General features: G+C 37.1%; 1 protein-coding gene across 1 annotated transcript in view; it reads right to left on the bottom strand.

The window, feature by feature from the left end:
* Window positions 1-894: 894 nt before the first annotated feature.
* Window positions 895-13,755, bottom strand: part of LOC116292623 (uncharacterized) — a 32,573-nt gene continuing 19,712 nt past the window's right edge. Inside the window, exons 12-24 of the mRNA XM_089023994.1 lie at window positions 13,088-13,420; window positions 12,678-12,932; window positions 12,087-12,283; window positions 11,296-11,647; window positions 6,611-6,730; window positions 6,168-6,290; window positions 5,531-5,653; window positions 4,970-5,092; window positions 4,589-4,714; window positions 4,091-4,209; window positions 3,917-4,008; window positions 3,383-3,712; window positions 895-3,020 (exon numbers count right to left, since the gene is read on the bottom strand). Coding sequence (XP_088880120.1) covers window positions 2,861-3,020; window positions 3,383-3,712; window positions 3,917-4,008; window positions 4,091-4,209; window positions 4,589-4,714; window positions 4,970-5,092; window positions 5,531-5,653; window positions 6,168-6,290; window positions 6,611-6,730; window positions 11,296-11,647; window positions 12,087-12,283; window positions 12,678-12,932; window positions 13,088-13,420 — 2,453 coding nt within the window. The 3' untranslated portion in view covers window positions 895-2,860. The remainder of the gene's footprint in view (window positions 3,021-3,382; window positions 3,713-3,916; window positions 4,009-4,090; window positions 4,210-4,588; window positions 4,715-4,969; window positions 5,093-5,530; window positions 5,654-6,167; window positions 6,291-6,610; window positions 6,731-11,295; window positions 11,648-12,086; window positions 12,284-12,677; window positions 12,933-13,087; window positions 13,421-13,755) is intronic.

Here is a 13,755-nt window from a genome sequence, read left to right as displayed (position 1 = left end):
GGAGAAAGCGTTGCGTGATGACACTGAAAGCGGCTGTGAGGGAGACTAGTGCCACACTGAGTCCCAGTGATCTTACAGAATTACAAGAAAGAAATAAAGTCTAATAGTATTTAGAAAAAAGAAGAGATAACTAGCTAAAAACTAGTGTGAGCTGAGTCGGTGTTTCTAGTGAAACAGTAATAATACTGTTTTTTCCCTTTGATTCTAATGGGTGCACCCCTCCCTGGGTTAACTTTGTGCGCAGCACCCCTCCCTGAACAAAATCCTGGATACGCCCCTGACAAGGTGGACAAGAAAACGAAAGAAACAATCAAAAAACAAAAGAGTGGGTTAGTTAAAAGTAAAGCGTTAGAAAAAAAAGAAATGTTTTAAGTAGTGATTTTAAAACTACTGTACTTAGTTTTTCGCAGTGCGAATGTTTATTGGAGTGGAATTCCAAAGTCTTGGAGCACGGAGCATGATTGCTCTATCTCCATAGCTATTAGAGTTTGATGATGGTACTGTTAGGAGGCTTTGGTTAGATAATCTGAGGTTACGTTCAGGCTTGTATCTCAACAGTTCTTTCATATATTCTGGTGCTTGATCGTTGAGATATTTGTCGGCTAGCAAAAGGATCTTGAAATCGATTCACGCTCTAACGGGCAATCAGTGTAGACGTCTTATGATGGGAGTAATGTCTTGAATGTGGTCGTTCTTCTTTAGTTCGAACAACCAGCCTTGCAGCGCAGTTTTGCACACGCTGAAGTTTGTCGACTTTCAGACGATGGTAGCCCAACTAGTAGGCTGTTGCAAGAATCAAGTTTTTCTTTGAATAAATTTTAGACTATTACGCGAGACCATTTGGGGCCTGTCCTTGATGGTCTCTTGTTTGTGTCTATTTGACTACACGTTGACTATTTTTTATTTCTCTTTATTCTTTATTCAATTATTGTAGTTGCAATATTTTATTATTAAACTGTGTATATTAAGTTAAAATATTTATAAATAAGTTTTGCTCAGAAATTGATCAATTACTTGCGATATAAGTAGTGGTGACGTCACATAACGTCGAGTTACAGATTAGTTACTTGTGATAGCAATAGAAATAGTGGTGACGTCACATAACGTCAAGTTAGTTGATAATAGACCCCTTGCACTGAGTCCCAAGAGGAATTGTTCTGGGGAACAAAACAATAGGCCTTCTTTTCTTATGCAAAAAAAAATCAATCGCTTGTCCCTAAGAACAATTCCTCTCGGGACTCAGTGCAAGGGGTCTATAGCCAAATACTCCAGTTTCGAGTTCTTTTGCTCAGCCCTAGGGCGCTTTCCATTAAGTCAAACTGACCAATCCGAGCGGCTAATTCTCAAATGGTACACGTCAGTTCAATAGAACTGGTTGACCAAGTTCTAAAAACTAATAGGAACACTTACCATTTGAGAACTGGCTGCTCGTATTGTTCCGTAGTACGTACATTCCTTACCATACAATGGACTTTAATATAGAAGAAAAGAACGCATTTGTACACAATCGAGGCTAAGACTGAGAAAAGGCGAACTCGAAATGGGAGTATTCAGAAGTCCATAGTATATAATAAAGTTAGGGACTTCCTCCAAATTTTAAAATTCTGGTTGTTTCGTGCTGGTGATCACTCAACCAGAAAATCGAATATTTAAGACAGTGCAGTAATGCATAAGTGTGAGTTTGTGAACTCTTATTTTGCTAGTGCTATGTAAGGCTATATTTTCCTTGAAATTTGTCCTGCAATATCGTAAGTGCGAGGTAAAAAAAATGTGTATGATTAGGTCACTACGCACGTTTCCTATTCTTCCCCCTAGGGGACAAACGGTATAGTAAATTAACCTGCTATGTGAGAAAACAAATTAAAAAAGGCTATTTTTTTTAGGATTTTACTGGGATTGCACTTCGGGCTCTTCTCAGGTAGCGAAGATGCATGGTGTATTGTGGTCTACCTTGGGTACAAACATTCTGTTCACGTGCCTTATATGGCATTGCTAGTACCCAAGCTAGACCAGAATGCAACTTTTTTATCAAACTTTAAAAAGTCTACTCAAAGAATATTGTTTAGTGATTTGGTAACAAGCTCGTAACCAGGTTATTTTCCTTTGCCTGCAGAGGGAAAAGCCTGAGTACGAGGTTTAACCTCTTACCATTCTTTCTCGAACTACCTCAATCTCGAGTCCAGAGTCCTCTTGCTTTTTGGTCAGCAGGCTGGTGCTTGATACGAGATTGAATCTACTACAGGTATACTAATCAGTTTAATGTATAAGTAGCGACTTACTTAAACATTTAACTAAGAAATTCAACGATAAAAAACTATATTTAAAAAAAATGTTTAAAAGCATCTTAATTGCTTTTTATTAAGAAACTTAAATATTAACATATTTTACTATTTCTCGTTTAATGCAAAACTTTTTGTTTAATGACATATTTTACTCTTTTTCCCCCCCTTTTATTCATGTATTTATATCATTGTTATTATCTTTTATTCTTGTACATATATCTTCTTTTGTAATAAGCTTTCATTGTTAGTCGTGATTTATATATAGTTTGTATTTTCTTATTCTTATTGACTTTATAATTACGTTACGTAAACGTCGAAACGCCTTTTATTAAAATGTTCTTACGTATAGTTTTTATCCTTGAATTTCTTAGAGTGAAGTCACTAAACCCGTGAAATAGATATTAGACTAATACACATTAGTAGACCCTAATTCCACTGTTTTCTTTTGTGTCTATTTGACAATTACACATTGACTAGTATTTTTTATTTCACGGGTTAAATACCTTCACTCTAGTTAAAACCAGTTTAACTAACCGGATACATCCCATCGATGCATCGAAAAAATTGTGCGAGTCATTTTACGTGGATGATAAACGGTTTTCAGCATTTGCCCTGGGAATCTCAGTTTGCATTTCTAGTTCCTCAAAAGGAAAATGTTTTATCCGTTCTATTTCCTTCTCAGTCAGCTGGTCACCTTTTTCTGTCGCGACCACTTTGGACCTTCTTCGATAAAGCCACCTGTAAAACAGACAACAACAAAAAACTTGTATTCTATTCACTCTACCAAAACGTTACTAATCTCGCCCGGAACTCGTTTTTTTTTTTTTTTGGTTTTTTTTTTTAATTATTTTTTTTAATATCTTGAAATAATATGATTTACATTTCTAATAGCTCACCAAGCACAAAAACACCTAATATTAAAGTTATTCAGTGAACTCGGTATAAAAGAACATGGACACGATTTAGACTGTCGACAATGCGTATGAGATACCAATGTCACGTGATCTTGTTCCTCCATGCTGAATGGCAAATGGAATGGAAGAAAAACTATTGATTGACAGATAATAATAATTAGATTATTTCTTGAGCGCATTACTCACCACACAGCGAAGAGTATAAGTAACAGAAGTACGACCAACCCGACAGCAGACCCAATGATAATCGGTAGATAATCCGTCTCTATTGGTCCTGGAGCTGGCTCCTTATAAGGTCGTACATCAGTAACTCTCGTATTGAGGGATTTCCCAATATCGTCTTGATGGGATTCAATAATCTTGATCAAAGTATCTTTCTCTATCGTTGTCTTGCCTGGCTGACCAACACCAGGAGGCTGGTTGACGTAGAAAGCTAAATGATTTGGGTTCTCCTTGAAGAAGTCTGGGACTAGATGGACTTGGTCAGCGGTATACATAGTGACGCGGTTGGGATCCCTGTATGAAAAACAATGGCTGTAAAATAAACCATTCATTATCGAACCCTGGAACAACCTCTGGGCTGATCAAAGTCAGGGCATGGCTAACTCCCAGATCGAATGTCGAAATTAAGCGTGTTAGATTTTAAGGAGAAGGAAAGCCGTGAACCGGAAGAATAACGTTATATTAATACTTCATTTTGACATCATGTTTCAAACCTACCTGGCGCCGCAGTCATGGCTTGCGTTTGCGCAGTATTTAGTAACAGCTTTTGCTACTGCTTCTTTGAACCTGTCTTCGTTTTCTTTATTCCACTGATTACAAAAATACAAAACTTTAGCTTTATTTTATCGATACTAAAGTCTTTTGTATATTTTTTCAATAGCAAATTTTCACCTGTAAAAAAGTAAGGTTTTCCAGCTTTATGATAACTGCGTTCTCTAATTCGTTGACAGTTGGTGTTTTTGGCGTTGGTGCAGGAGGCGGAGTTGGTGTTGGCTCGTCTTTTTTGAGAGCTGGAGAAAAAATCACTTTATTTAAAACCTATACTTTCTCGGTAATACGTGCGCTAATCCTAGGTAAACTAGTTGCGCATTGTTGGCAAGGAAAATAATATCTGTGCGCAAATGATTTTTCTTCGTTGCGAATATTATAGCTTCTACTTCATAATACGATTAACAAAATTCACATAATGCCAAAACTTAGTGAAGTATACTCTCGAACGTTTTTGTATACTTGGAGAAAACAAACATTTATTTTCTCACTCAAACTCTTCAAAATTCTTAGAAAACGTGCTGAAGTGCCCGCATGCGCAAACGTTTTTCTCTGATGTCGATAGAAGATGGTCAATATATGATAGGTGATTTATGCTATAGATCAATCTTATGAACAAACCTCTACACTTATTGTCAATCCAGTAAAGTCCTGCTTCACAATCGCATTTGTACGAGCCCGCTGTATTCACACATAACTGGGACGGGTCGGTGCAGTTGAACTCCCAACGCATGCATTCATCGATATCTAAACAAGAATAACGTGTTACTATAGCAACTATAGACCCCTTGCATGTCACGTCAAAGAATCTCAGTTTGGAGGACAAAACAAAAGAACTTTAATCTCCTGAGAATTGGAAACCTATTGTTATGTCCTCCAAATTGAGCTTCATTCAGACATGCTGCAACGGGCCTATCAAAGGAATGACAAAGAAAGGAACTATTTATCCACGCCACGTGATTAGCAAGGTTACCATATTTAGTCATACAGGATATGACGTACCATTACACGTCACATTATCGGACGCGAGTTCAAATCCATCGACACAGGAGCAGTAGTAGCCTCCTTTAGTGTTGTGACACTTCTGTTGACATCGGTAGATATTCCTGGCGCACTCGTCAATATCTTTAAAAATTAGGGAAAAAAATCTAAAAAAGCTGTTCTAAGGCACAATTTGAGCTACGTATAACTCGTCCGTTCTTCTTCGAACGTTAAACATTTTCAAACTTAAAGTTTGTTCGTGACATCAACATGTACGTTACGTCGTCATTGCCGCCATGTGTTAATGCCACCATCATGGCCACCATGTGTTTGTCGATATGATATGCACTTTAAATAATGGCTACAAGCCATTATAGAGACTTTTTTCACTTGTTTTTCACGCCGTTTTACTATCGGCAAGCGAAAAAGAAGCCATATAAGTAATAAAGCGTCCCCTCAAACAGCCCCGTGATGCAACGCCTTCTTCAATCCCGGAACGGCTAACATTCTTTGAATATTGAGATTAGCGTGACCGTCACGCAAAAGCCCTCCACAAGAAGATTAGTTGATTATCGATCGAACCTTCGCACGTCCTTTTGTCGTTGGCTAGTTCGTAACCTTGGTTACACGCACAAGTGTCAACTTCATCTGCAACATAACACACGTGTGTGCAGCCCAGACGGTTATTTTTACATGGAGTTTCAGCTGCAAAATACAAGAAATTTGGAATTGAATATTTACATTTTTGAAGCTCAAAAAAGACAATCAGGGCACGACTAACATAGGTCTAACCGTGAAACAACTTCGATCTGAGCTGAACAAGCGGTTCGTAGCAACAGTACCATTCGCCTTTCCTCTTGGCATGTGAGTAGAGTTTGTTAGGTCTGTCTGTGTGTCATTCGTGAGAATGTTTCGGTTTTCCTCACTCCCTCCGCAAATGCAAAATAAAAAGCTGAATTGCAATTCGATCTGTGAGTAAGCCGTGCCCTCACTTAGATCAGCCCAGAGATTGTTTCAGGGTTCAATCTGTGAGCTAGTCATGCCCTGACTTAGAACAGCCAAGAGCTTGTTTCAGGGTTCGATCTGTGTGTGTCAGCCATGCCTTGACTTATAGATCAGCCCAAATCTTGTTTTAGAGTTCGATGAAATTGAAAGGGGCCTTCTTTGCATAAGATGATGCATTTGAGTACATTTTTGAATGAGATATATATTGACTTACGTATGCATTGCTTTGAATTGTCAGGTTTAACCTTGAAATACTTGTTACAGGAACAGGAATAGCTACCGACATAGTTCGTGCAGTTCTGCATACAGTCACTAACAGGGTCACACTCGTTGATGTCTGGAGAAAAATATACCAACCATTTTAATCTTGCATAAATATCATCTACTAATAATGATATGATTAAGATATAATGATAATTCATTTGACTGAACGTCACTCCGTGACATATATGATACGGTATGATGGTCATGATGGCTAGATATGGTATGATGGCCATTTAGAGCAGATAGACCCTTTGCATTGATTTCCAAGAAAAATTGTTCTGGGGGACAAAACAATAGGCCGTTTTTTTAAATGCAAAACAAATCCACCCCCCCCCCCCCCCCCAAGAACAATTTCTCTCGGGACTCAGTGCAAGGGGTCTATACGTATCTTACCGTCGCATGTTTTCTTGTCCACATTAAGTTTGTATCCTTTCTTGCAGTCACACACGTACGAGCCTGGTGTGTTGCCACATATCTGCTCACAGTCGTTAACTCCAGCGCACTCATCGACATCTACATTCAAAGGTAATTCAAATAGCATCATCGTTGGGAGTGAAAATCTACCATATGAAACTTACGCTTAACAAAAGGTCAACAAAAGGAAACTGGCGCTCACGCCCCCTCCTAAATCACGGTCAAACACGCAATTTTGAACATTTTTTTGCACATTTTGTTGGATATATTCATCTCTTCTAACAATATGAAAAAGGTAGCAACGGAAAACGATAGAATAACATCTCCTTTCAATGTTTTTAGTTTTCTGGATCTCGTAGATTATTTTTTACCCCGGTCAATTTGGAATTTTTGATCATCGGTGAGGTCAATGTTTGTATGGCTTTCCTCATATTTCAGCACACGTACATGCACAAAAACCCCTATAAATAGCTCCAAAATCAACCAATCAAAAAGGTAGCAGCTGAATTGATTAGTATATGGAAAAACCCGCATTTTGATGTAAAACAGACCCACATTCGTAAGGATTTTACGCGGTCAAAATGAATTCGAATGTTATACTTCTTGCCTCTCTCGTACTGATTCTCTTCGCTGTCCCTGCTGTGGAAGCACTTGGAGAGCAATCTTCCGAAGGAGGTTCGAAAGGAGCAGAATTTCCTCATTTTTTCCACGAAATCAATAAGTAAGTAGCGTTGGAATCGATTTCTGGAAATGCGCGGGAATACTATAGTTTTAATTATATGTTTCCTAATTTTACAATTTCAGCTTTCTGATTTATACATTGTCGAAAAAAAATACAACGCGATGGTGGAGAAAGCTATGAGTCGGCATTGAAGACTATTGTTGAAAAGGTTCTGAACGAATCGGGTCTTAAAGGGATCACCGTCAACAACAGAATTATCAGTGCGATAAAAACTCAAATTTACAAATTACAAGCAAAAGTTAAAGCAGCACGGTTAAAAGGCGGTGGCAGGTTGGCAAAGAAAATTTTAGACTCGTGGAAAAATGGAAAGTCCCATCGGTTCAAAATATATTACAACGAGTTAGATGTTGGAAAACTTAAAGAGGAAAATAGAGAATTAAGGAAAACAAAAAGAAAACTTGAAGAATCATTAGTCCAAGAAAAGGTTAAAAAAATACACGTTGAAGAAAAACTCACGGACGCCTTAAAAAGAACAGAAAAACAAAGGAACTATTGTAAGAAACAATTCAGAGCAATAGCGGTAAAAGTTGCCAGAAAACAAAACAAAGTGAGAGGTCCAGAAAAAAATAAAACCTTCAATGAATACTCCCCACAGCAAAGGACAAGAATAAGATCTAGTTTGAAAGAACAATGCAAGACAACACTATCCTTTCTTGGCCTTCATAATTTTATGACTACGAAAGTTGAAGTTTTTAATCCTGATACCGGAATGTTTGAGACTTTTGAGCTAGCTAACGAACAAGATATAGATTTTACTAACGCCCCAACAAAAGAATTGACCAGTGATGACATCAATGAACTGAATACCTGGTTATATATCAAAGACAAATTCAATCTTTCCAATGAAGCATGGAATGAACTTGCTCAAAAATCCAAGGACATTCCATGTCAATATAAAATGGTAAAGAGGATGCAAGCATTAAATAGTCAATGGGAAGTGAGGCCAACCCCTGTTGATGCTGAAAGTATTCAGATTGAATTTGCTAAGAGTTTAGAAGAGCAAATAAAAAGGCTACAGAAACAGGGAGAACTGCTGGAAGGTAATACCATACAGGTCAAAATCAGTGGTGATGGGACTAATGTTGGAAGGACTTTAAAACTTGAAAACATTACTTATACGATTTTAAACGAAAAATATATTGCTATGGGAGAGAAAGGTAATTACATACTAGCAGTCATAAAAATACAAGAAGATTATGATAACTTAAGAATATCCCTTTCTGATCTTACGAATGAAATGTCTAAATTAAAAGAAATTACTGTCAATAATATAACATATAACATAGAATATTTTCTGGGTGGGGATTGGAAATTTTTAGCTTTAGTTTGTGGGTTGGGAAAGGCAAACCAAGATCATGCATGCATATGGTGCAAGTGCCCAAGAATGGAAAGGCATGATACTACTAAAACATGGTCAATTAGTGATTCAAAGCAAGGAGCAAGACCCCTTGATGAAATATCTAATCATGCCAAGTCTAAAAAATTTAATTGTAAAGCTGTTCCTCTCTTCCCTTTTATTCCTATTGATCATGTAATTATTGATACAGTAACTTACATTTATTCTTAAGAATATCAGATAATTTAATTGAGCTACTGATTAGAGAACTCAGAAGGCAGGATGCAGTTGACAAGCTAACAAAAATTCCAAATGGATTTCAAAGGGATAAGTACAAGCACATGACAGGCTATGAAACCTTTCTAAACAACACTGGAATATCATTTTCATGGAAAATCAACAAAGATACTAAAAAATTAGAATATAGAGATCTAACTGGCCCTGAAAAACTTATTTTATTTCAGCATATCAACTTTTCTACACTTCTTCCATTTTATGACAAATGTAATGATCTTGAAAAACTCTGGATTGATTTCATAGAAATCATAGGGGACCTCAAACTTACATTTTCATCTGAGGAGAGCATTGTCAATTTGAAATGCAAAATCAGACATTTCTTCTCCTTATTTCTCTCTTTGTATCAGGCAAAAGATGTGACACCCTATATGCATGCGCTGTATGCCCATGTTCCTGAGTTCTTATCACTGTGCAAAAATCTCGCATATTTTACACAAGGGATGGAAAAATTTAATGACACTGCTTCAAAAAAATATTTTAGATCTACCAATCATAGAGGTATTTCTGCTCTGAAACAACTCTTTTTTTAAAAAAAACAGAATTCACTTCCTTGAAACAGAAGGCTGTGAGAGAGTTAAAGCCACATATCAATGTAAAAACTGCTCAAAAAGCTGCCATAATATTAAGACTTGCACTGAGAAATGTGCAAACTGTGGCTTTCAAACTTGTTGTGCACATCTTGAGAGAGTAAATAATGTATGGACAAAAAAATGCCTAATTGCACAATAAAGTTTTTAATAGGTTATTCACTGGGTATAGGGTATTCACTGTGATGATCAACATTCTAACACAACAGTTAATGTGCTAGATATTTAAACATACCTTGTATCAAAAATGATGTTCTGAATCTTCATTCATTAATATAAATCAAAACATCAATGTAGAGCTACATGTATATTGCAATCAAAACAACAGTAAAAAATATTGCTTCTTCAAACTATTATATTGCCTCTAAAAAAATTATGTATATATTAAGTATAATCTTATACCAAAATTATTAATTATTGGCAAAGAAATGTATTTTTACTTATTCCATTGTTGTTAATTCTTATCTATAATTATGTAATTATGTTTCATCAAATGTTTTTTCTCAAGTCATTTCTAGTATTATGAACTAAATGTACTGTAATTGTAACGATTTTCATCACCACGAACAAATGTAAATACAATAAAATTTCTTTCTTCAATCTCAGACTTCACATATTGATCTCCAATTAACTTATATTCTACTATAGGATTAGATTTTGAAAGCCAGTAGCGAACTGTTCCTTTAATTACAAAGGCAAAGTCTCCATTACCATTAAAAATGCGCTTATCCCACTTTTTACCAAGGAAATTGTCAATGAGTCTGTTGGATGGTAGCCTGTAAATAGTCTTTTGTCTTTCTTTATACCTCTTACTACTGTGGCAAGTCCTCCTTCAAAGACATCTGGCTAAACCCTAAGCTTTATGCGTACAGCTGGATCATCCCTTCGACCAGAAAACAATTTTCTCTTGATTTCCCGATATAATTGTCCATGGAATATTTCTTGTCTATCTCCAATTGAATCTGCGGAAGGTATATTCAGCTTTTCATGACGAACAGAGGGAAAGCTTGCTCCATCTCCAAAAGATTTCCACTCGTCATACTTTGTACTATACCCAACATAGTGAATTTTTATTCGCTTCTTTGACTTATCTACCTCAGTTACTACCACGTCATAAAGATTATTGTCTTTCTTTGACGATTTTCTTTGCTTTGAAGCAAAATCCGAGGAAAATTCCTGCATATACTTCACTGGAAATTTTGACTCACGTTTTACACGAGTCGTGTCCGCCATTTTGAAATTCCATATATGGGATTGATTCGCATGCGCAGTACATTAAAATGTGTCCGCGTAGGCCTAGGCGCTAAAAAGAGCAAATGTTCATAAATGTATGGAATAAGTTTGATATGTATGGAAGACTAGGATACCTTTTTACCTTAGGCTTAATGTTTTCCCATTTCATGATCAGACCATGTCATTCCCTTGAGTTACATTTTTTGTTTAACGGTTGCGCAAGAGAAGACACATAAATATGGATACAACTCAAACAAAAAATCATATTTATAAGCAATATTTTGACAGAGCAGTCCAATAGCTCACCTCCGAGATATGTTTCGATTGTCACTCACAAAGGTTTTGAAACCTTTGTGCGTGACAAGCGAAGCATATCCCGGAAGTGGGCTATTCAGCTTAGGCTGGTTTAAATGGAGGAAAGACACTGCACCACAACGGATAACAAAAGTTATTCGTCTTATTTATTTACCTGCGCAGTTTGCACCATTTCCAGTATATCCACTAGGACAAGGATCACAAGTGTATCCACTCGTCAGGTTGGCTGGCGGCGGCAAGTCTTTACACTCAACTCCAGGATAGCAAGGATTGGAGTTTGCTTCACAGGCATCAATATTGGACTCACAGTACTGTCCAGTGTATCCATCCACGCAGACACAAGACATTAGAAAGAACCTTTCCTTCCCTGGATCTGCAAACGACTGATTGGCTAGTTTGTTTGGCTTCTCGCATGTTCCATTGTTGTGACATGCGCAGATGTACGCAGTGGGTTTGAAGACTGTAGAAGCGCCCTTGCTGTCTGTTGCTATGATTACAAGCTCGAACTGAAATGCAAGGTGTTTATGTTAGTATGCGAGATTTTGGATCTTAAGGCAAATTTGAAGGAGCTGATTCTGTAGTATAGTTATATTATAGTTATAGTTATATTAGTATAGTATATAAAATGTGAGAAAATAAATGGAAAACAAAAGGGTGGGGGGGGGGGGAACGGTCAGTAAAGGAAAAAAAACGACAAAGAACCAAGAACAAAGAACAAAGAGGAAAGATGAAAGAAATTAGGACAAAAGAAACTAAAATAAAAGAAGAATGAAAGGAGAACAAATCTGTTGACGAGCTTATTTTTACGGATAATCCTTCAAGACAACAGGAATAGAAACTATACTTTTTGAAACACTGCTTCATCTTTTGACAATTTTACCTGCAGCTTCGATGTAAGTTAAATAGTTTAATATATCACAAATATAATCTATATCCAATAATAACCTTTTCCATGGTCACTTTCCATTTCAGCGACACAGACGTTGGATAGATTTTCTGGTTAGTGCCATCAGGAAGACCGCTCACATTGAATGTAATATCATCACCATCATCATCAGTGGCATTGATCAAAACGGTAACTGTTTTATTGATATTTAAGTAGATCTCTGAAGAACTGTTTGAGAATTTGGGTGCTTCATTACCTGTAGAAACAATCACCAGTAATGTAAACCTCCATAAAAAGACTCTTTCTGATTTTGGGTCCCAGGGAGTCTCAGTTCGGTTGGACTCGACTCGAGCATGAACTAGCTAGCTCCATAGTCCATGGTCCCAATCAGATTTCGGTACCACAGAGAGGGACAAATTGTGAGTAACTATTATTGTGAGTAACTGATTCCTTTCGCCCATCCCCAAATTATCTTGAAACTGAACACGAAGAGAGGGTCCGTGTTTGGACTTGAGCGCACGCGTTTTGGCGCAAAAAATTCCCGCCAAATCCACACTATCTCCATCCATATAAACTTTACTCTCTTGCTTCTCTCCCTACGTTACTAGCTTCTCGGCTAAAATCTATTCAATAATACTATTCTTACTTACTCAGTCTATTAGAGTCATTCACAAACTGTGATCCTATCTGTCGTGTACTTAAACCAACAGACAAGTCTCCCGTTGAAGCTATATCAAACAGACAGCTAATATCACCGTTGCAAGCCGCTTCTGCCTGCAGTCTGAGAGAATCGTTCGCCCAGTTGATGTCTTCAATGAACATCGGTTTGAACGATGAGTTGACGAATGTGGAGAAGTTTTCGCCTGGCTTGTAGGTAAATAATGAGGTAGTGGAGTTGACTTGCCCTAAAACATACAATATATTTTGTTTAGCTTTGTAGAAAATGACGAAGACCCGATAAATAGCTCTCTAGATCTGGAGAATCATGGAGAAAAGTAATTATTCTGTTTTCTCAGTTCATTTCCATTAATGTTTTTAAAATATATTATACAAAACTTACATGGCAATCCAAACTTATAGTGAATATCACTGCCATTCATATCGTGTGGCAGTACAGTTCCATTAGGTAGAGTAAAATCATCCTCGGGATTTCCATTCCATGTTCCAAGAAGACCTTTTGTCTTGTTCTTGAATGACTCTGGAGCAGCAGTGACGATGGAAAGTATGTTCTGTTTTTCGCATATTGTTACCGACATTCCTGAAGGGAAAGTCATCTCGAAGCATTGTTTCTCAGGCTTGGAGACCGTAACAGAACCGTTATTGAGATCAATAGATTCGTTGGTCAGGCTTTTGAAATCAAAAGGTTTTCCATCTACGAGAACTTCCATTGTTTCTTTGAATAAGTGAATAAATGGAATCATAGGTCAATTCTCCTTTGTTAAGCAAATTAAGTAGGCATAAATTAGACTAGTCAAGAGTAGTGCTTTTCAGTAATTATAAAATTTGCAAGCGCGTCCAAATTTGATGAATTAAGGCCTGGTAGAATACGTGACAGAATTGCACAACTTGTCACGCAACAACCGTTACCTTATGGAAATTAGAGTTGCATGCTGCTTCATACTGTGCGTGACAAATCCTCTCTGCTCCAAAAGTAAAAGCAAGCACTGTTTTTTGCAACAAAAAAAATGTATAAAAATGCGCCCAGAATACGTGAAGGGCCGGGAGCAT

Source organism: Actinia tenebrosa, unplaced genomic scaffold (assembly GCF_029948245.1).
Source record: "Actinia tenebrosa isolate PJP-AT-01 unplaced genomic scaffold, QUT_ActTen_1.0 PGA_scaffold8__29_contigs__length_14323225, whole genome shotgun sequence".
NCBI classification, from domain to species: domain Eukaryota; kingdom Metazoa; phylum Cnidaria; class Anthozoa; order Actiniaria; family Actiniidae; genus Actinia; species Actinia tenebrosa.
This window is presented reverse-complemented; position numbering and strand designations above follow the sequence as displayed.